Raw genomic sequence first — 24,655 nt, 5'->3', positions numbered from 1 at the left:
AAAGAGTAGTCATTACTGGTTTCATGTCATCTTGTCAGGAGGTCTCTAGTGAAAGTGCCCAAGAATATCTGCTTTGCCTTGTGACCGTTTAACATTTTTATCAGCAACTTGGATAAAGGCATAGATGGCATATTCAGATGATACAAAGCTGAGAAGGATAGCTAACATACTGCGTGATGAGTCAGGATCCAAAAATATTTGACAATTTAGATCATTGGACTGAATCTAATAAAATGAAATTCAGTAGGGGTAAATGTAGTCTTACACTTAAGGTTTAAAAAAATCAACTTCACATGCAAAATGGGAAAGGCATGTTTAGACAGCAGTATAGAAAAAAGACAAGATTTTAGTGGGCTTCAAGCTCAATATAAGTCAACAATGTGTCTTTCTTCACAGTGTGATATTTAGCTTCATTAAGAGAAGCATAATTGCTAGGATTGAAAATAAAGAGGTAATAGGCCTTCTGGACTCTGATCTTGTAAGACATCGGAAATGATGTTCACTTCTGAGTGCAATCCTTTAGGAAGGACATCGACAAATTGGAGAACCTGGGGGAGGGTAACTAATATGATAGACCTTGAATCCATGTCATGTATGAATTAGTTGAAGGAAGTGGGAGGATTTTGTTTTGGGAGGATTTTGTTTAATGAAGACTTAGGGGGCAACACATTATTTGTCATTTAAGTATTTGAAAGCTTCTTATGTAGAAAAGGGATTAGACTTTTTCTTTTTGGCCCCAGACGGCAGCATCAGGTAAAAGTTGAAAAGAAACAAATTTAGTTTTGATGTAAGGGAATACTTCTTAAAAATTAGAGCTGTCTAAAAAGTGCAGTGGGCTGCCACATTCTACAGTGGGTTCACCATCATGGTAGGTCTTTAAGGAAAGTCTAAATAACTCCTCACTGGGTGGGTATGTTATGGTGGAAAATATTTTTAAGGTATGGATTCGACTAAATAAGTGGTAGAGTCCCAACAAACTCAAAAGTTATGTGATTCTGCAAATTGAATTGAATGCTAGTGGTTATTGTTATCATTACTAACAATTGGCAGTAATAATAATAAATGTAGAGATACCATAAAATCTTACCTAGTTGATTCTTGCCAAAATAGATAAAAAATAATTTGGAACAGTTTTATCAGTCTTCAAGTGAAGGTTCCAGGGCTATAAACACTAGATTAGCACTCTATACCATGATATCTGAATTTAGTCTTCCTTAGCTCTGCTCCCAGTGGCTTTAGATTCTATCCAGCTACATCCCTTACTAGAGCCAATACCAGGCTCTTCTGAACTGTGCCACCATAAAAAGTATAGTCTGATGCTGTAAGACAGGGCTGTCCAACATTAAGTTTTTATTGAAATGATAAACAATATATTTTGATTGGCCATATTAGTGAGAGCTCTGCAGTAGCTTGGCTTCCTTTACTAAAGCATTTATGTAAATTTCTATACTTATGGGCCAGATAGATCGCACTGCAGGGGCTGCATTTTGGACAGCCCTGCTGTAAGAGATGAAGCACCTGTCACCTTAAAGTAACCTTATCTGGTGACAGCTTTGAAGCTGGCTGAAGAATAGGATGAGAATTGTGAAGTACAAAGAACTGGAGTATCTAGATTGTCTTCTATTTAGACCATAAATGAGCATAATAATTGTAGTTTGACTGTGTCCCACAGTCTTAAGTGACTAATGTCCTCAATGGGAAACAATGATTATTCTATCAATTAGGCTTTTACTTGTGGCTTAAGTATGAAGAATAACTTATTTGTTAGTTTAAATAAGACTTAATTCCTTTACAGAATCACAGATTTTCAATTAAGGGCTTCAGTTGCTACCCTAGGCCAATCCATTCACATATCTTGCAGATGCTCATCTAGCCTTTACTTGAAGGTCTCCAATGAGAACTCATTAGTGCTGACTTCCTAAGGATGGCCTTTCCTGAGTCCCCCTACTTTCACAGTTGTTATTGTTTTACCCTACCCCCAAATTTATTTTGCATACCTTTTATACATTTTTACATTTATCCTTATGAAAGTTCATCCTACTAGATTTCTACTGCTAATGTGTGAATATACAGAAATCTTGGTCTGTGCTAGAAATACAAGTGTAAATTTTGAGTGTATTTGTTGAAATTAAAATTAACTTTTCATTTATTGCCCAACATTATAACCAATGAGATAGAGTTCCTTCAAATAAATGATTAGTTGACAGTAAGCTTGGTGCAGCTAAATGGCTCAGTGGATAGAGTGCTGGACCTGGAGTCAGGAAGACCTGAGTTCAAATCCTGCCTTAGACACTAGCCATGTGACCCTGGGAAGTCACTTAATCTCTGTGTGCCTAGGAGGGAGCTAGGTGGCTCAATGAATAGAATGCTGGGCCTAGAGTCAGAAGATCTGAGTTTAAATCTGGTCTCAGACACTTACTAGCCGTGTGACCCTGGGCAAGTCATATAACCTCTGTTTGACTTAATCCACTGGAGAAGGAAATGGCAAACCACTCCATTATCTTTGCCAAGCAAACCCCATGGACAGTACAGCCCATTGGGTCATGAAGAGTTGGGTACTACTGAACAGTTGAACAACAACAAAGAGTGACAGTAAACATAAATAGGGCATATATGTGTAGTAACCCATATATCTAAATTGGATCATTTTCAGGTAGGTAAAGTTTCTTCAAAAGGCCTATGAAAGTTTGCAAAAACGTTAAGGGTCTAACTGAAATATCAACAAATTGAAAGTGTCATGTTCTTACTGAAAATCTGAAATCACTTGAGTTCATAAGCAAAACAAATCTATTGGATAATACTTGTGAGACCATTAGTTTCTTATGAGAACTTGACTTCAAATTAGATATGCAGCAGAGAAAGAATTAGGTACCACTTGTGCAGAACTTTGTACTGCTTTTGAAATCAAAGTAAAAAGTTTCAAATACTGATGTCTTTAAATGTTTCTCATATATTTAGTCCATATTTATCTCTCTGGTTTTTGCCCTGCTACAAATTGACTGGCTTTGACATATGATTTAGAATATGTCTTCCAAGATTTTCATGTTGCTACCTATCTTGAAGGCAATGAATCATCAGGTGGTAGAATGTGTAACTTTACTGATGATTCCAATTCTGTATATTTCATACTCTACAGGGTCTATTGTCAAGTCTTGTGAATCTGAATAGTTTGACACTAGCTAGAAATTGCTTCCAGTCATATCCAGTGGGTGGTCCATCTCAGTTCTCCACCATCTATTCCCTCAATATGGAACACAACAGAATCAATAAAATTCCATTTGGAATTTTCTCCAGAGCAAAAGTATTAAGCAAGCTGAATATGAAGGTAAGAATTTCTGTTATATGGAGATCTTTGTTGGTAATTCTTTGGGCACAGGTAACAATGCAACTTGAAATGTATTATTTTTTTTCTCTGTTTCCCATTTATTTTCAACACAGCTAGACCTGTGCTTAGCTTTCTCTCTCCCTCTCCCTCCCTCTGTCCCTCCTCTCCCCCCCTTCACATACATGTCTGCGTGTGTGTGTGTATTTACATACATTTTTGTGACATGTGTTGTTACAATCCTATGGTTGGGCTCCTCACATTTGGATGTGTGTATTTACCAGTATTATGTTTCTACTAAGAAAAATAAGTTCATCCTTGAAATCTTGCTCTATGGCAGAAGTTGGTGATTAATTTAGACATGTGAAAATGGCACTAATTTTGAATATTTAGAATGAGGTAGGAGACTTAGAGGCAAAGTAATGCAATTCATTTGTCAATTTAATAATACACTTTGATAGAAGTGATGATGTTGAATAGGTTTGACAGCTGTATAAAAACTAGGCTCTTTTGAGTCTTTTTTTTTCCTTGTTAAAAAATCTATAACAAGCCTTGTCTTAAATCTCCCTTAAAATATTATGTCACATGTTAACAAAGCTTTTTCTTCAAAGCAGTTTCAGAGTCTTAAGTAAAAGCCTGGTTCTTCCCCCCTTTTTTTAAAAAAGAAAACTTAGTTCTAAGCCAAAATTATTTAATATGTCAAGAATTGAAATGCTTGGCTGTTTTCTAAATAACTTTTGAATTAAAAGCAGTGAGCTTAAACTTTTTAAATAAGTTACTATTTTTAAAGAGAAAATTTGAATTTTCATGTTAATACGTTCTATCTGCAGCTTCTGTTATGGATTATGTTCTTAAATGAAAGGCTAGATATTTATTCATTTATGTATGTTTTCAATTGTCATCTTGTTAAGGTCTTCATTTTTTTCTTTCACTTTTTAAACTTCTGACGAGTATTAAAAGAATTCATGATTTATTCCTAGTTTTTTTCTGAGATGCATTTTTTTTTCCTTTTGTGCTTATTTATTTCTTAGGTAAGCACATAGATTCTTAGAATTGGAAGGGACTGTCTGTATTAGCTTCCCATCCAACTCAAGAATTCTGTCTATAGTGTTTCGTATAAAATGTTTTATTTCTAACAAATCATTAACCCAGCCAATGCTGGAATACTGTTCCAATAACAGTCTGAGTTTTTATACATGTATTCCTCTCTCAAATAAGCCATCACAGTAATCAAGAGCTTTGAAATATTAAATGCTGTTCCATTTATAATTTACCGTGCAAATGATCACATATTGGGAACAGTTTTCCATTGTAATCTCTAAATAGAAGCCTTCTGTTTGTTTTTGGGAGCTCTCTGGGCTTTTAAACAAAGTATATAAAGTATTTTTTTCTTTTAAAATATTTTCATTTTATATCATAAGTCTATAGATGACAGAAATAGGATTTTTTTTTAGTTCCCCTGTAATGGTCCTTCCATCCTTCTCTCCACTCCTAGTTTTTCTATTTTGAATGCTGTTTATTTTCTGATTTCCTAGGACAATCAGTTAACCTCCCTTCCCTTGGACTTTGGGACTTGGACCAGTATGGTAGAATTGAATTTAGCTACCAATCAGCTCGCAAAAATCCCTGAGGATGTGTCGGGGCTTGTTTCTCTTGAGGTAAGCCTATGAGAGAATGCAACTTTTTAGATTCCTTCTAGAATTATCCAATTTATAAAGTCTTGAATTAAAATAGCACATTATATTTGGGCACAGATAGTAATTAAATATGGCAGAATCCTATAACAAACTCACCCTTCTTCTCTGATAAGGTGATATTTAAATTAATCTATATAGAGAACCGTGTATGCCTCCTAAATGGTTCATATATTTGAATGCCATAAGCAGCTTTGTAAAAACGTTTACCTCAATTTTAATTGGTTATATTTATTCCCAAAAGGTATACAAGTAGAAAAATTAACATTTTAATCTAGCATAATTTAACTCCATGTGACATTTTGAAAGCATTGTTAAAAAATGAACATCTTTTATCATAGTTTTGGTAGACCTTTATTTTTAATTCTTAAAATATTAAATGTAAGTAGTGGCATATAAAAGCATTGATTCATTGGCCATTTTTTTTCTAGCAATTTAGTGGAAACTAATTTCAACTTGAGCTTTTTTTTTTTCTTTCAAATAGGTGAGCCTTGTTCCAGTTAAGTGAAAAATACTTTCTGTGATTGCTTCCCCCAAAATGAGATTTTAGGGATGTATATAATTATTTAACAAAAATTATAGCTTTTCCCTTTTTTAAAAAACAGAACAATGCTATGTATTTTATACACTCTCATTTTAATAATAACTGACATTTGTACAGTGTTTTAAAGTTTGCAAATGTTTTCTATGATTGTGTATTACTTTGGATCTTCAAAACAACCCTATGAAGTAGGTATTATAGTTACTATTACAAATAGTTTACAATTAAGAAATGGAGGCTCATCAAGGGTCAGTAACTTTCTCTTGATAACACATCCAGTAAACAGGAGCCTTAAGATTTAAAACTCTTCCACCTGACATCATTGGCACTCCAACCTGATCTTTTAGTAAAATAGGGCTCATTTTTAAGTTCTGAGGCACACAGTGTTAATAGAGAATACACTCCCTTTCCTTTTCATTACCTACCAGAAACCATTTCTCCATTTCTCTTTAGGTTCTAATATTGTCAAACAATGTTCTGAAGAAGCTCCCTCATGGACTTGGAAACCTTCGGAAATTAAGAGAATTGGACCTAGAGGAGAACAAACTAGAATCCTTGCCGAATGAAATTGCGTACCTTAAAGATTTACAGGTAAAATGATATAACAACAATTTATTCTTTTTGCTACATGTCACATGTTATATGGCCTTGGTCTATACTTTCCTCCCTTGAATTTGGCATGTATCTTGAATCAGTTTCATTATCATTGAATCATAAGAATGAAAGACCTGAGGGCTTAGCTAGTCTGTTAATTCATATTAAGATTCACTAGATAACCTAAGTTCAGAGCAGTGTGTTAAGGTCAAGTAAAAAATACAGGTTATAACTTATCCCATAACTTTCAACATTTCTCTGTAATCCTGCCTCACTTGAAATGCCAAGAAAAAGAAAGAAACAAATGTGCCTCAATACCCCTATGAGAAGTAAAAAATCTAGACCAGGGGTGGGGAATCTGTGGCATCAAGGTCACAGGTTCCCCACCCCTGACCTAGACCATAAATACTAAGCTTACAGTGAATATATTTTGCAAAACTGCTTGTCAGATATGGATCTAAAGTATATAAATTTTGGAATCAGAGGCCTGGGTTCAAATCTTGACTCTCCTCCGACTATTGTGTTTTGCATTGAGCAAATCACTTGACTTCTCTGGACCTCTGGTTCCTTACTTGTTGTAAATGGTTTGGATTAGATATTACTAAGTTGCCTTCTAGCTCTAAATCCTGTGATCATAGAATCAGTATTGTCCACTCGTGATGGTTGGTGGATTGACTTCTTAGCGAATTGATCTGCATAGGAGTCAGTACAGTCAACCTCAGTGTCAAAGGGAGAGGCATTATATTCTACACCCGGGGTAGCATTTTGCTACCTGGTGCTACTAGTGCCTAGTGGGACTTGTGGTGACTTGTATTCTTTGTACATCAAAGTGGTCAGGTGCTTGGGTCACCATATTCAGTGTCCTGCTTGGTGATATTAGGAAGTGTTCCACTGGTTTTGGTGTGAAGAATAGGTGCTGGTTATTCATGAGTATAAAATTGTCAGGTGGCATGGGAAGACTTGAGGTGTTCTCCTAATTTCTTGGGTAGCAGTGGCTCCCCTCAATAGTCATCCAAAGCTAGAGTCTGGCTCACAGGCAAGGAAAATACCCTGAGGCTCCATAAACACTTATATATTTATGTAAATCAAATTAATTTCTGCCTTGGCTGTCATCCCAGACTTTGAACCTGAAATGTCCTAGGAGCTGAGGTCCATGACAGTGGCTGGGATCTGGAGCCTTTTTATTCTCTGCATTCAAAAAGATTAATTTATAAAATAATTCCAAATAAATGGATGCTTTCTATTTTTTTAAAATGAGAACAATTCACAACTTCTGTAAAGGTTTAATATAGTCCTGTTGTATTTTCTATAAATGTTTTTCTGCAAGAATTTATTTTGTTAAGTTAGCAGATATGTATTCTAGAGTGTCCCTTTGCCATGGAGAAATATGTAACGCTCTCTTTTTAAAAATGATTGATCCTTCAGAAATTAGTTCTAACGAACAACCAGTTGAATAATCTTCCCAGAGGAATTGGTCACCTTACCAATCTTACACATCTTGGCCTTGGAGAGAACCTGCTTGCCCATCTTCCTGAGGAAATTGGTATGAAATAATTTCTAATCATTAACTTTGTACTAAACAAATTGGTGATGTGTGGTAGAGCAGTATTTATGGCTCAGTAATATGAACCTTTATTTGTAAACTAATGTAACTATGTTAGTATTGTAATTACCAAGATTTAGCTTACTTTCTTTGTGCTATCCTTAATGGATTAGTACTTCAAAAGGACACAAGATTTTCTGTGAAATAAATATTTCCAGGATATTTAATATTCCTGACAGAGATTACATATAATCTTAATTTTAAAAAGGAATTATTTGCCCTTAGTTTAAGACAAGCATTTGTGGGAGAGATTTCTTGACTTAAAAGCCAAAAGGTCATTTCCTTATGGGATACTATGATGAGTATTAATGAAAGCTTTCATTTTTATGATTATTTATTATTTTAACAGTGAATTCTTACATATTTGGGTCTGAAATGAGATGGGCAGGTGCTCTTTCTACTTTTCAGAGGATTACAGAAGTTGCGACTTGCTTGAAGGTCATTTGGTTATCAAATGGTGTGTTAGAGTTTTGAACCTTAAGACATGTAGATCCAGTATTCTCCACTACCCTGTGCTGCCTTAGGGGCATTAAAATGGTACCTTTTGTTAAAGAATACAAAATTTGGGAATTTAGAAAATTGAAGGATAACATGAAGGGTTCTATCTAGCATGTTCGAATATCCAGAAGACATTTGGGTCCTCATAAGAGACTTTTTGTTGTATACCCCCAGGATAGCCCAGAGAAACGTACTAAAGCTCAGTGCCTTCATTATGGCTTAATGGCCATGCATACCTTAGCTTAATATTTTGACAGAGTTTGTGAACATTTGTAAACTGGCCATATCAATACATAGAGAAATTGTGAGAGTCAGTTCCAAGAAGGGTCTCTTGATACTGTATTGTAGGAAGTTTAGGAAGCATCCTCAGAAGAGGCTGGGAGGAGGAATGAATGCACAGACAGAAGCAAACTGCAGACAACAATTATCTATTTATTAAGTGCCTCCTACTTGCCAGGCATTTAATAATTATTTATTAATTTTATTTATTCAGGTACACTGGAGAACCTAGAAGAGCTATATTTGAATGACAACCCTAACCTTCATGGCCTTCCTTTTGAGTTGGCTCTCTGCAGCAAACTGTCAATCATGAGTATTGAGAACTGTCCACTCAGTCACCTTCCACCTCAGATTGTTGCAGGAGGACCATCTTTCATCATTCAGTTTCTAAAGATGCAAGGTCCATATCGTGCCATGGTCTGATGCAAATCAGTTGGTCCCATACACTGTACAAAATATAAACTGCATTAATGTTGTCTCATATCTATATCTGTATCTCTGTAGATATTGATATATATATGGCAGATTTATTAAGACTGCATTATGTGTTTCTGCTAATAGAGGAATCATAGCCATTTAGATTTTTTTTTATTCTGTACAAAATGCTTGTTTGAGTTTTCTTTGCTGAATTTGATGGATTTTTGTCTATTGAGTCATATGTAATACCAGTTCACTTAATACATTTGCCAACAAATTAAAAATATATTAAATTTAAGGGACAAAAGTAGTATTGTTAGATAGACTTTCTATTAGGAAAAATAATGTACAAATATTTGTTGCAACTTTTCATATTCGTTTTCCCTTCTTGTCAGAACCCTGTAATGTCATATGCCCTAAAGATAGAATTTTTCTTTAACTTATTTTGAGATTTGAAACAGAAATGGTTTTTTATATATTGTTTACAGTCAGAGTAAATCACTGGATTTTTTTATTTGTTTTGATTTGCTCTGTTTTAATCAATCATAACTAGAATTTATATGCTTCTGCTGAAGAATTTGTATCAGCTAGTTTATATACAAAAAGATTTGCTAAATGAAATAACTGGTAAACTGAAAAGATGCAGCCAAAATGCTTGAATTCTTGTAATTATGCTTCTCTGAATTACCATTTGTGAGGCAAAACATATCTGAACTGAGCCTTTGGGGAGGGTTGGGGGAGAGGAAAGGGGACATGACATCTTTTCTAGCACAAATACCTTTTCAGATTGAGGGAAGAAATACATAATTGGTTCAGTGAAAAGCAGTCACTGTTTTGGGAAGTTGCAGTTACACAAAATTTAATACAACTTGATTGGCAAGAATATCTTATCCACACATTATGTAAAAATATACAATCCTATATAGATATATATTTATTATGACATAAATGACATCAAGTAATGTTGAGGATTTCTCCCCATCCTTGTACAATGAAGTGAATTGAATGTCTCTTACTTTTTAAACACTGCAATATATGTAAGTTTTAGGGTTATTTAACAATGTACTCTGGTTTTATATCTTGACTTGCCTTGTACATCTTTCAATCCTGGAATTTCTGCATCCAAGCACAATATCTTCACACTGTGCTGTGTTGCTGCTGAACTAAATGCACTTTTCCCTATACTTGGGGCACTTGCTTCAAACAATTCAGTTCAGTATCATGTATCATTTGTTTTAACTTCACCCTTTCCCTAGTAGTTACTGCAAGAGGCACATGTTGAGTTGTGCAAAGAAGCTTTTGATAGCTTAATGGAAATACTGTAAGTTGTGCATGTACTCTCTGATATCTTTTCTTTTTCCATATTGCATTAAGGCTAACAGTGTTGTCTAAGTGGCACACATTTTCTACAGTACTGTTCTTTTTGTAGTGCCAGTATAAATTATTTTCATTATCATGGAGACTAAAAGGGCAGTTACATTCCAGTTGGTATCCCAAAACTCCCCTTTGTAATGGATATAAATTGTCGATTGCTATTTGACCATTGCCATTTAAGTGGGAATTGTGTATTTTGAACAAATCAATCAATTATTGGAATAGGAGAGTACGGTGGTATTGTTTTTTCCCTCTCAAAACTCAGTACAGTTAAGGATTGTACTGCCTTAGGGCTAGAATCACTCTTCTTATTTATCTGACATTTTCATAAGGAAGAACTTTTAAATGGAAGGCAGGTGGAGATATAAAACCCTAGGGGGCTTAAATGTGCTGTAAAACTATTGTAGATGTCACTGGATTTTACCAGGTAATATCTTTTTTTCCTCTTTTTCCATCTATTGTGGCTTTTCAGTTTAAATTTTGTTTATTAAAGAATTAATTTTATTACTGCTCTAACTAGAGCAAAGGTTTTTTTTCCCCTCAGCATAAAGGTGTTAAAATATGAAAATGCTGAAACTTAGTCTTTGAAGACCATAATCTAGCTTCTGAAAAATAATGGGAAAGATACGTGGTCATTATAACTCTTTAAAATGAAAATGGATGCCCCATATCTCTTAAATATAGGTGTTCCTTTGCTTTAATAAGGGGAATGCCTTTTTTGCTTTGTCTATTACAGTGGGGCAAAGATAAACATAATTTTATTGTAGTACTGAAGCTACCTGAAAAAGAGAAAATGAGGGGCCATTGTAGAGACTTTTAATGAGCATAAGTCAAATGTCTTCTAATGGCTGCCTCCTTATAAAACAGCACATGGAGTTCTTTGCCTCTACTAGCCAGAAACAAGCATGAACTTTAATTGGGCTGTGCTCATTAAGCAAGGTGTTTCATATGTAAATAGCTTGATACGAATTTTCACCTTTCTAAGGTGTATTGCTAAAATGATGTATGATCAGAGAGCTGACCCTCTTCCTGAAATTGCAATGGGATGAGTAGTTGGTTTACCTAAAATAACATGCTTGCTGCTTTCTTTTAAAGAAAATATGACCAGTCTCTCCATTATCCTGTGAATAAATAAAACAAAAAATGTAGAAGAAAACTACAGTATGAAACAGATCCTTTTTTAAGTTTTTCTTCTTTTAATGTATGGTAGCTAAGTGGCAATGCTACTTAACTCTTTAAGGAGGTATTGTGTGTTACTCTTTAAGGAGATGTTTTGTGTGTGTGTGTGTGTGTGTCTGTGTGTCTGTGTCTGTGTCTGTCTGTCTGTCTGTCTGTCTGTCTCCCAAGTGGTTATTTCCTGCAGTAAAAATGGGAAATACTAAAGAGTTTTGTGGAAATAAAGAATACGAATGAAACAATATGAGATAGAAGCTCTAGGAAGAAAAAATACGCATAAAATGCATTTTTGTAATTGTAATATTAAAGGATGGATACTGTAATTGGAGTGAGCTTTAATAGTTTGCTTGCATATGTCTAATTTATCCTACTGTGTATTTTGAGTCAGTTAAAATGGATAAACTACTCTGTGGCAAAGTGTACCTAGTTTTTCAACTTATGCTTTGTGCATCCCTTTTGTTTTTAGTCTATGTATTGTGCCAAATTTCAGCTGGCAGACTACTTTTGCTTATATGCAAGTAGTTCATGATCAGATTCACAATGGAGAGGCAAGCTGTACAACTCAAAATAGGCAAGAGAAGGAATTGATATTGCTAGGTAAAATAAGATAAAATATTTCTTTCTACCAGAATGAGTAGTTAATGAACCAGATGCCTTAGTTATAACTTTCCATTTCAGTATTGCTCTGATCTTATGACAGATATTTCCTCTGGAGTCAATTAGTAGAGATTAAGAACAGTGACAATCTTTAGTGATGCAAGAATCTTTATATTCTGAATGTAAGAAAATCATGGCATTCATCTGGAATTCATGGGAGTAACCCTGAGAGTTAAAAATTTATAGGATGTATCATGAGTGTGTCATGGGTAATAAAGTCAATACTAGTGAATTAGTGAATATAGTATGGTGTGGAACTTGATAATAGTAATTATGAGGGGCAAACCATAAGTTATTAGAAACTTTGCAAAATAAATAGAAAATATAATTTATATATTGTGTATGTATACATACGTAGATACATACATGTGTATATATGTGAACTCAATTTTACTGGATTTAAAATTTATTTAAATAAGAGTTGACTAGTACCCAAGAAAGAAAAAGAAAAACTTTTTCTCAATGTGTTATCTTACATACATTTAACATCTATGTAAATGATATTAATCTGAACAAACCAGTTATAACCAAGAAATATCTCAGAGTAGGACAATAGTGGTGGCTTTGAGGGAAAGAAAGACATTTTTCCTCCCCCCCTCTTCCTACTGAAGGGTGAGGAAGAATCACTTTAAAAGCCAGGTCATAGATATATCACTAATAATAATAATAGCTCACATTTAAGGTTTTCGGAATACTTTCTTCACAACAATCCTGTGAGCTAAGTAGGTAGTACAAGTTTTATTACCACTCTTTAAAGATGAGGAAGTTGAGATTTAGGTTAAGTAATTTATCCAGGGTCACACAGCTAGTAAATGTCAGAGCCAGAACTCAAACCCAGGTCTTCTGACTCAAAGTCCAGAGCTCTTTCTACTACACCGTGCTGCCTCAGATTGTTCTGTGAAGAACGATCCTAATATTGATTGGATAATAGGATTATGTGAGTGACATTTTTAGCGTGTTATAGGTTATGGAAACCTAAAAATGATCCTATTTTGAAAGTTTTATTGTAGGATGGTGCTTTAATGAATGTCCTTTAGATTTCTGTGCTGTCTTGTTCACCTTTGACCTTTGCCAGTGTTATATAGAGATGAGCATGTTCAGACTTTTGAAAACTAAATATACCAGTAGCATTTGCATTAGTCATATATATCATTTTCTTCTAATGATTTTGGGGAATACTTCTGTTCAAGTAAATCTGTCCCAGCTGGTAAGCACTTAAATATGACACCCCCTCAAAACCTCACTTTGTATTATCTAAAAATACAATGTAAGGAGGGGTGTTTCAGGTTACCCCTCAAAGTACCTACTTTTTTCAGTATGAATTTTAATTACAAAAATTATGAAACATGTTATCAAATAATCTTAATTCTCATGAGTTATCCTCTATTTCCTGACTTTGAACATTAATGCCTCCTTTCAACATATCACAGATTACAAAGTCTCCTTGTAGTAATTCAACAATTTGAATGCAGCAAAATATTTTTGTATAGTGTACCTCAGTAGTAGCTTTAAAATGCATGTCAAAACTTGCTTTTAATTAGATGTACATACAGTTGGCAGTCATTTGCACAACACGACAAATTTACAAGGCACAGTTAGAACAATTAAAGACACGATAGTTTCTACAAACAATATCTAATGGTTTGGGGTTTTATTCCAGCAGAGATCAGTGCATCCTCTGACATGTAGGTCTTAACCAGGACTGCACAGAACTTAGGCTGTGGAAAATACTTGGCCACATTCAGTTGTGGTTAAAAGCTAAACAAAGTGTAAACAGTCCACAAAAATATGTACTTTTAATCTCACTTGTATTGTTGATTGTTATGTCTATATAAAAATTGCCTTGCCTTTTTTATAAGTCATTCTGTATTAATTGCCTTCATTATAAATAGTATATTTGTAAATGTGCTGCCATTGAGTCTTTTGAAAGGTTTCTAGTGCTGAGTCTGAAGCTGGTTGTAAAGTGAATTTTGTCACATGAAAAATGCAGCTATTGTGAAATTGAGAGAACTGATTTTCAGTACTATTTAACCCTTTGAAGATAAATATATAGAAGGAAAAAATACACCACTTAATTTTTTCCTACATTGCATGACAGTAACTTCCTCAAATAAAGACTTGCTTAAATTTTACATATTTACTAGCTATAAAAATAGAAAAGATTTTAGCAACTTTTAGTATTCTCTCACTGTGATTAAAATGAAACATACTATTTAATTACTAATAGCACCTTTGCAGTTGAGACAAAGATGTTATTCCTTCATTTTTATAGTTCTACCCCAACAGTATTTTATCATATTCTGTATATCACAGAACAACGAGCACAATAACAACTACAACTATGTCGACTTTTTATGGGGGTATGTTTACACTTCCCTCTTCCCCGCCCCTGCCATATCTCACTTAAAACATAACAGACTTAAAATATGACAGACTATATATTATATGTATGTATATGTACATGTGTATATGTTATATATACATATATATATATACACATTGCTTATATATGGATATATGTGTATATACATACAAACATACACATATATTTTCCCTCACTAGGGAGTTCTAATACAGTGCCTCAGTGTGACATGTTAGTGACCCTGGGATCTGAAAGACTGCCAGTTGAGCAAGTCCTACTGGAACATCTTTGAATATGGACTCTGTGATAGACTATGCCTTTTGTGACAGAATCAAAGTCTGGAGAGGCTTTTCACCATGTTGACTGCAGAGTAATGAACTTAACAGCCATTTCAGCTCTTGAAGATTATCAGCTAAGTCATAGAAGTATGAGATATACTTCCATCAGGGTAGGAGGTGGGGAGTGGTAGGTACTCTGGTAGAATCATGGATTCCTTGACCATGCCATTCAAAACTTCTAGATGTGTTTAAAGGTGGAAGCTAGTGAACCTAAAGGAATAATTTGAGGGGAAAAAAGAGGAATGCAATGTATCAGTTATTGAAATGGGAATTATTTAACATTTTCATTTTTATTGAAATTCATTTTAAGTGTATTTAACAGTTCTCAATGACAAAAGATTTAGTGAGAAAGAGGTATAATACAGATTAAATTAAATCTTAAAATACTCTATTAAAGGCATATAGAATCATCATTTACTTGTATAAAGATGAGAATAGTAGTAGGAAACCAGATAGGCTTATACAGATATGAATCTCCCCACACTGTTCTCCCCACTACATTCCCATTAGAAACTATGGATTTCTCCTTTTAGTTCTATGAATAAGACATTCTTAAGGACATTAATCCTGACAATGAGCTGACAGTAACCTGCTCGATCATATGAAAAAGAGCCCAGGATTATGAGTCAAAAGTGAAGTGATGAAAATCACATGCTTTTAAGAAAGTAACTTGAAAGTCAATCAGTGAAACAGGAATTATGGTAGCAGATATCTGCTGTAAGTCCTTGAAGCTTCTCTTTATCACATTTTTAAAAAGTACTTGTAAATAGCCTGTTAGTAATAGTTTTACAAAACATTAGAGAATTTTATTGTTGTTTTAGATCACTCCATTTGAAGCCTACTGCTGTTTCATAAATATGCCTTTTAAAATAATTTCCCCCCTTGACTTCTAAATGTTGATTTGCTTTTTTGATCCTAATTTGTTATCGAAACTCCATTTTGAAATTGTTTATTCTCAGATAAGCAGGTCATTTGGTTCCTGTTTAACTGCTCTTTTCAAAGTTGAGTTTGGTGGGCTCTAACAGCTCAGACTGATTGTTCTGATTTCGTATTCTTATTTACCACTCTTGTTTTTCTAGTCTATGACAATTCATTACCAAGATAAAGTCCAGAAGTCCAAGAAGAAGATCCTCCTAGTTTAAGTTTACAAGTACCAGCATTCATAGAGAATGCTTAACATATCCATTTGATCCTCATAACTCTGTGAGATGGGTACTACACGTATTACCCTTACTTTATAAATGAGGGAACAGGCTCCAAGAGGCTGGATGAATTGCCCAGGATTACCTCTAGCGTGTTTGCTAATAAGTATCAAAGGTGGGATTTGGCAGCATGGATCTCCGTACTCTCAAATCCATCACTTTACAGATTTTTAAACTCCCTTTCTGGTCATACAAGTACATGCTTCCATGTACAACACCAACAACAACAGTAAAAACAAAAATCGGGGAAATGGACTGACAGTTCTGGTGTAATTGGCTTTCTGTGTGATATATGTCTTTTTTTCTAATTTGCGTCTAATTTCCTCAATTTGCTCAGAATTTTTGTTAGACCCTCTTTTGCATTTTACCTTTAATTTTTCCTGTTTGCTCTTTTTTTAAATTGCTGTCTTAATTACAAATTCTATTTCTGTTTCAACCTGCTTGGAAGCACTTTCTTTGTATTTTCATAGTTTAATTCTGCTTCCACTATGCATTTCAGCTACTATTCATACCTCCCATCTTTGGGATTTCAGGGAACTCTTTTTGCCTTTTTCTCCCTTTCCCTGACTTGCTAGTAAATGTGTTACTCAGTGGGTCCTTTTATTCTTGGATTTGGGCTCCTTGGCCATTCTTGGTAAATTACTCCCATTGGATCAATATTAGCTCCATTACTCTAACCAAAGGGTCATCTGATTTGTCTAAGGTCAGGATTAACATTACACTGATCCTGATGAGAATGTGTCGGTGTGGAGGATGGTTCAGTAACTGTTCTGAACAGGAAAAGAATTCTACATCATCCAAAATATGCTGTGATCCTAAAGGAATAGCTACAGTGTTTGAAAAGGTAAAACAGAAGAGTTAGCAGTGACGCCATTTGAAAATAGGACTAGAACCCATGAACTCCTAAGACAGTTGTTAAAAAAAAAAATCTGACTTACATCTTGTTATCTGTTGGGTAAAATTATTACTTTAAATTTCCCTTGATGGCTGGGTCAAATCAGACTTAAAATCAGTTTTCATTATTACTAACTTCGAAGGGCAGCTCCATGCCTGGAATGGATGGATAAAAAATGTTGCACTTTATATATAAAAGCACTGTGCTAGACAATAGGGATATAAAGTGACAGTTCGTGCCCTTGAGGATCCTGCTTACATTCTAATGGGCAGAAAACACACATAGGGAAATGGCCATGGGAGAGAATTTTGGTCTGAGGAAGGTTGTAGGGATTTTGAGTAGAGAAATAGGGCAATTGATTATCGGGACTTTTTTTTTTTCAGAAGCAATGCTAGTATTGATTAAATTTCCCAGATCGAGGATTAGGGGTGGACGAGTGGGAGGCTCAGGGTTTTTAAGAGAATGAGAAGTGAACCATCATTTGGGAAGCGGCTGTAGTAGGGAGTTTGCACTTAACCAATCAAGGCAGCTTAATCTCCAGGGTCAGATTTCAAAGTTGTAACCCATTGTATTTCCTCCAGAAAGGAGAGGTTAAGTGTCTCAAATTTTCACTTTTTTAAATGCCTTGATGAACAAATATATAAACATTCATTATAAAGGGAGTTGTATTCATAATGTTTATGGTTTACCTTTAAGTTTCAGAAAATATATTTACCATTCCAAGCTAATAATGGCTTGTATTTATTTGCAGTACTTTACAGTTTCCAAAGTTCATTCCTTAAAATAACATGGCTAAAGTTCAAGTCATCCTCATAGATAACTTCTCTGAGCACAGGTTCCTAAAGTGGTTTGCCCAAGATAAAGTAAATAACATTTTTTTCTTTCACAGACAAATTCGGGATAAGAGGTTAAGTGATTTGCCCAAGGTTGCAGGATTAGTAAGTGATTTGACATAGAAATTGAGTTTGACATGGAATTTGAGCCTAGGTCATAAGATCATAGATTTAAAGTTGGGAGGGACTTTGGGGGTAATCTAGTCCCTCCTACTCATTTTACAATAAGGGAAGCCCAGTTTAATGAGTGAAGATCTTGCAAAGGGAGACGGAGAAGGTTAAGTCGGGGAAAAACATAGCAGAGCAGTGTCCAAAAATCTGAGGAGAAAATAGCCAGAAGGGCTTGCTTAACAGTGTTAAATGCTGCAGAGAGGTCAGAAAGGTAGAGGACAAAGAAAAGGTCATTGGATTTAGCAATAAAGTTTAGTGATCTAAGAGCAGAATTTGAGGTTGAGAATTGAGTGGGAGGTGAGAAAGTAGAGAGAGCATGTAGGCAGTCTGATTACAAAATAATAATTAAAAAAACCCCAGCTTCTATACCCAGTGCCAAATATCCATATGACAAATGACTTCCTAGACCCAGGGTATTTATTTTGAGAACCAAAGCAGATGTGGTACTAGCTTCTACGGTGTACCTCAAAACTAACTAGAAATCTGTTGGTCTTCCTATCCCACCATACTTCCTTTTTGTTGTTGGTCATTCAGGATATGCTGTTCTTTTAGAAGAAATTGGAAAAGAGGGACCTCAGGATGGTCTAAAGCAGTTCGTACGTTCTGACTACTATTTCTCTTATGTTGGATATAATCATGTATGTATTAGTTATACACAGTACAGTAGGTAGAGTGTGGGGTCTGGAGTCAGGAAGATCTAAATTCAAATGCAGCCTCAGATACTAGCAGTGAGACACTTGCCAAATCATAACCTCTGTTTCCCTCAGTTTCTTCAATTGTAAAATAAAGATAATACCTACCTACCAGGATTATTGTGAGGCTCAAATGGAACAATAATTGTAGAGCATTTATCACAGTGCCTGGACATAGTGTTATCTAAATGTTAGCTATTTTTATTATGGAGAGCTGCATGGTTCCCAAAAGTGCTTTATGAATCTTAAGTTCTGTTCACCACCACAGTTTCTCACTACATTTTCAAGACAGGCAATTAAGGCTATCATAAAGTAGTTAGGGGCATCCATTTCTTTTTTTTTTAAGTGACGAGTCAAGATTCATTTCTGTCTTCCTTCTTTCCTCCTCCTTAGCCCTTAACCATTTGTGTAAAATTAAAGTTGAAGTGGTAAGGGCAGGAAATTAAAGGACGAACATGGAGTTGGAGCTTCTTTCTTGTAAGATATATAGGAAATATAATTTCTCCCTTATCTGTACTAGTTACATGCTTGCTAATAAATCTGCTGCCTTCTTTAATTTCAACAGCAGCAAGAATTCTGATAAATAGTAGCTAGCTTATTGGAATAGGTGGGAGAAAAAAAACAAAAGCTGACCCCTTTAAAGATCGCAACCACAGATTCTCTATGATCTGTTATTAATTGTTATGTGAGCCTGTTTGTTCTAGGGAAGGATTGGATTCTTAGGCCACAATTGTGAGGTAAACTTTAGCCATAGATTAAATTAAATTAGTGAAAGTCTGAGTTTACTTTCCAGCTTAAAATTTTTTTTCTAGCATTGTATTTACCTTTCTTTCTTGGGTTATACTCAGTCTTATTCCTGAGCAGCAATTACTGTTTTATTTTGAATGTGACTGCAAATAATTGGAATAAAACATTAGAGTAAGTGGCAATATGGGTTCAGGGAGAGTTCAGCTGTATCTAAATGCTCCAGCAGCAGTTTTATCGTTTTTTATCAAGTTTCTTTTTTCCTTCATTACATTTTTAATATTCAGCTATGCCATGATTTTAGTGAGTTTATTGAATTATGCCTATAACCAAGTATTTCTCAATTGGCACTTCCTGGGCCTTTACAACTTTCCTTGACAATTACTCTTGTCTCTTCCATTTTGTGTGGGAGGTGCCAGTGAGGTTTGCTGTCATAATCTAAGCAACCAAATTTCTTTTACCATTCTTATGGGTGTTCCTTGTGATTTCCCTTACACCAGTTTAAATTTCCATTACATACGTTAGTTCATCTTCCATGTAACATGCATATTTACGGTAGAATTCCAAATCCCGGGAAGCTTTCAAGATCTAGTCCAGTCTCTTTCTGCAGATAAGGAAACTTCCCCAGAGAGGGGAAGTGACTTGTCCACTGCCACATAGCAACTTAGTGGGCAAACTGAGACTTGAAGCTATGTCTCAACTCCCAATCTGATACCTTTTCTCCCATATTGTATTGCCTTCCCACTCAAACCTGTGAAACAGTTTGTACTATGCCCAAAATCCGGGCTCAGAGTTTTCCTTGTTTGAGCCTCTTGAGCTCATTATGATGATAGCCAACGTAAACAGAATTTGTGATTAATAGCATTGTTTTCCCTTCTAACTGTGGTAATGTGAAAGGACATCTATTAGGGTAATGGTAGAAAATAGCTTTTTCAATTTAAACTGAAATATACTGACCTTTTCCACCCCTTCTTTTCTCCTAAGAAAAAAAGTAAACTCCAAACACTGATGTATGACATTTAATTTCAACAATTTATACTTTATAAACTTAAGTGCTGCTTTTACTTTGGGTGGTATTTCATGTTGCTAGGTTACAAATGAAAACAATTTTACCCAAAAGTTTCAGTGTCAGTATAGGATCATGGATCTTATAAAGAGACTTCAAGAGATCATCAGTCAGCCCCCTGCCTAGGCAGGTTAGACTAGTAATATCCTTATTTTAAGGGCAAGGCAACTGAGTCCCAGAAAGACAGTGATAAGTCTAAACTAGTATGTGATGTAGTAGGGACTAGAAAACAGATGTCCTGAGGGGTCAATGCTCTTTCCCCTGATTTGCCAAATCATCCAGCTACAAATTGGAAGAATGCTGTCATTGTTCCTCTTCTTCAAGCCTATATCTTACTGAGACAGACAAAGCCAGCCAGATGACCAAAGTGACTGTTGATCAGTCAGGCGATGCTGTTGATCAACTGTCTCACTTGGGAAAATCCTAGTCAATGTGGGACAAGAATGAGGTAAGGGATAGACTGTGCATTTATAAATCTACTCATTCAGATTAATCTTTTTGTGACATGACTTGTCATATAATTTTTCATTTTAATTCAATTTTGTTTTGTTTTAATCTTTAGGTAGATTGTGAATATAGCACAAAAATTTTTTTAATCTTGTTGCCAGTAAAAAGTGATTTTTTTTTTGCTTGAAGTATTATTTGGTTTCTGCCACTAGATGGTGAAAAAGTAATAACTGAATTTTCATGATAGGCTGGGCTTTCTCCTTATTAAATTACTAAACTGCTGGGTACACTGGAAACCTTATAATTCTGGGAAATTATCATTGGTCTTCAAAGACCTGCCCCTCCAAGACACTCTATCAGCCTTAGCCATTCCTCTAACCATTTCAGTAATTCTGGAGTGGCTGTTCTCCTGAATCAGCTTTCTAAATGACTTGTCAGAAACACAATGTGGCATTTAAAGGGCACCAGACAAATAAGGAGACTGTCTATCATATGAAGACAAGTAGACATCCACCATCTTTGGGTGAAATTGAGAAAATAATTTCTAGTCTGAATTTTGGTGTTTCCTAACTGATGTCAGTGCTTAAAAATTCATCTTAACTTTAGCATAGTCAGTCATTCAAGAAAAATTTAAGTGCCTACTATGTGTCAGGCACTCTGCTAAGTTTTGTGTACAAAGAAAGGCAAAGACAATCTGTGAAACAACATGCATGCAAACAACTATGTATAAAAAAAAAGCTATGTTACAGGATAAATAGGAAATAATCAACAGAGACAAGGCACTAGAATTAAACCATTTCCCATAGAAGATGGGATTTTAGCTGGGACTTTAAGGTAGCCAGAGAAGCCAGGGGGTATAGATGAGGAAGAAGAGTGTTCCAGGTATGTGGGACAGCCAGAGAAAATGCTTGGGGTTGAGTGGAATGTTTTGCTTGGGGAACTGCAAAGAAGTCAGTGTTTCTGAATTAAAGCATGTTCGGGGATTGAAGTACATTTGGGGACGGTGTAGGATATGAAAGGTGTGGGGGGAGCAGGGAGGGAGGAATTAGGTTTTGGATGCCAACCAGAATTTCATATTGATCCTGGAGGTGATAGGGAACCATTGAAGTTTATTGAATAGAGAGGTCACATGGTTAGACTGATAACTTTAGGAAAACCACTTTGGTGGCTGAATGAGGAGAGAGCTGTGGCAGGTAGCTCAACCAGCAAGCCATTTTAATAGTCTAGGTGTGTTGGGATGAGGGCCTGCACTGTGGTGGTATCAGAATCAGAGGAGAAAAGAGTCCCCTTTTGAAGCTGAAGCCCAGAATTGTCTGTTTACCACTTTATCAGATATGTTTATTATTATTGTTATAGCAGTATTGTGGTGCCCTACCTGGTGAAAAATTACACCACCTAATAACATCTTTGTTATCTTTAGCCCTTTGACCTCTAGTCATGGAAAGGTCTTGAAATGTCCATGGGATTTTAGAAACTCATTCCCAGCATGCCACATCATTGGGCAATACACATCTCTCTTTTGAGTTGCCCTCAGCAATATTCAGGACAGCCTTTGACTACTTGTTTCCCATAGAACCTGTTTTCTCATCAGTTCTCTTTCAATGGGAAACCATTTCAAGCAAACTAAAGATGTTACATTTGTTACTCAGACAACTTTTCACAAAATATTAAGAATTGGCAACCCTTACTCAGCCAAGACATTTTCCTTTGATGAATGGTTCTACCATGTAAGTGAGTATAAACAGTGCTGTTAAAATCACACATCTCTCTCTTTTAGCTGGTTTTGTGCATATAATCAGTTCTTGTCAATGACTAAAGTCTGGTGGGATTTTCATTAAAACTTACCTTTATGCTACTACTGCAGTTGAGTATACTTTTCCTACTAGGAAACAGCATACACATTTCTTTGTCCAACTAACTCATTAAATTATAATGCCCTTCACAGCAATAGGTAAGGAAGGACTGGAGATATGTAAATTGTTGAAAACAGAAGTATTGAAGAAAAGACTCAGAGTACCTTTCCCAGCCACCTGAGGAAATTTTAGGGCTATAAGAGAGATGTAGGTAGAAAAGGCGATACATGACTAATAAGCTGGTCTGGCAGATCATGTGCTATAGTGACTGTTGTGCCTCAGACTTCTGGGAGCCAGAAGTTAATGCCATATCAGATTTATTTAACATGTAAGTTCTGACCAGGCTTCTGGGAGAACTAAGTAAACATTCCCAGTGATCCCTTCCAATTACTAATCATCTGATTACGAACTAAAGTATTTAAGCTGCATTCCTCAATTATTGTCCCTGTTGGCAACTTCCAGAATTTAGGGACTAATTCAGAGAACATGTTTTCCTTGAGCACTAAATCATTGCCGTCACGTTATGTTTTATCTGTATAGCACTTTTGTCAGTCTCCCATAATTTTATAGTGCCCTGCCTCCTTAGAACTCTTATTTCCTTACCTTTAAAATAAGAGGACTGACCTGGATAATCTCTGAGGTCTCTCTAGCTCTGACATGCTGTGGTTCTATGAAGGTAGCCTTATCCTCTGCTGTTCTTCTGAACATAATCCCTGATTGTCACAAGAGTCCTGAGGAAGCCTGGTAAGCAGGGAGAAGGAAGAATAAGAAGTTAACCTTAGTGCAGAGAGTATATTCTGCATCCTTCTTGGGGATAGCCATCACCGGAAAGGGCAAAGATGGTGAAAAATGAGTTTTTCCTATTACTTTTTCAAGTTCTCACTATAACTACAAACCATTACAAAACAAAGCCCTTAATATGTAGGTGGCAAAAATTCTAAAATGCCACCTTGCACTTAGGATCCAGGGAAGGCAAGGCAAGTTAAGAAGCATTTATTAAGCACTTAAAATGTGTCGGGCACAGTGCTAAGTATTGGACATACAAATACAAGCAAAAAGAAAAGAAGAGGGAACGGAGTCCAGGGAGTCAGGAGTGAACAAGGTTGGCCTGGGTACTTCTTTAAAATGGAAGGTGGGGGGGAAGCTGGAAGGAACTCATCAATGAGGAAAAAGGGGCCAATGAGGCCAAGGAATGTTCCAGGGTAGGAAGACCCCAGGTACTGAAGGAAGTTTCAGGGTGAGAAGGCAGCTGAGGTATGGTGATGAACTCTAGTGGGCCAGAAACAAATCTCTTGACGTTCTAGATTATGATCCTGTTAGTTCATTTGTAACCGTTGTAGCTGATTTTTGCTGGGCTGGTGAGTAGGCATGCAGAACTGCAAATCTCTTTTACTCTGCCTACCTTTTATGGTCTAGCTTACTTCTTAGGGGTATATCTTTTCTCTCTAGTCATTCCCTTGGCCCCCTCTCCTTGGATATGTTTTCTTTTCAAACCAGACTGTGAGTAGTAGCAGATACTTGCTTACCTCAGTGACCTAGCCAGTTAGTTCCCTGCACTATCACAGTAGGAACTGAAGGAAGTAACCTTCAGGCAGTTTGAGCTTAAGAATATATTTCTGACAACCTTCCCCAGGACTTTGTAATTCCCACTACCAGGCCTGCAAAGTACTAAGTATGGCTAAACCAAAGTGCAAAGCAGAGGACAGGTTATGGCCATAACAGCTGCAACAGCCCCAGGAGTTCACCCAAATTCCCATTACAACTCAGCCTTTGGAGAAAAAAAAAATCCCAAACATTTTCTGGGAGAACTTTCACCATTAAAGCAATTTTTTTTTTGCAAGGCAATCTGGATTAAGTGACTTGTCCAGGGTCACATAGCTAGTAAATGTCCTGTGTC

General features: G+C 35.8%; 1 protein-coding gene across 3 annotated transcripts in view; it reads left to right on the top strand.

Annotated features, from left to right (window-relative positions):
- Nucleotides 1–14,013, top strand: part of SHOC2 (SHOC2 leucine rich repeat scaffold protein) — a 156,358-nt gene extending 142,345 nt beyond the window's left edge. For all 3 annotated transcript variants that reach the window (XM_036734966.1, XM_036734965.1, XM_036734964.1), the window contains exons 5-9: nucleotides 3,137–3,325; nucleotides 4,858–4,980; nucleotides 6,011–6,148; nucleotides 7,577–7,694; nucleotides 8,746–14,013. In XM_036734966.1, coding sequence (XP_036590861.1) covers nucleotides 3,137–3,325; nucleotides 4,858–4,980; nucleotides 6,011–6,148; nucleotides 7,577–7,694; nucleotides 8,746–8,954 — 777 coding nt within the window. In that variant the 3' untranslated portion in view covers nucleotides 8,955–14,013. The remainder of the gene's footprint in view (nucleotides 1–3,136; nucleotides 3,326–4,857; nucleotides 4,981–6,010; nucleotides 6,149–7,576; nucleotides 7,695–8,745) is intronic.
- Nucleotides 14,014–24,655: the final 10,642 nt, after the last annotated feature.

Source organism: Trichosurus vulpecula, chromosome 8, assembly GCF_011100635.1.
Source record: "Trichosurus vulpecula isolate mTriVul1 chromosome 8, mTriVul1.pri, whole genome shotgun sequence".
Lineage (NCBI taxonomy): Eukaryota > Metazoa > Chordata > Mammalia > Diprotodontia > Phalangeridae > Trichosurus > Trichosurus vulpecula.
The sequence above is the reverse complement of the archived record's forward strand: the minus strand, read 5'-3'. Positions and strand labels throughout refer to the sequence as shown.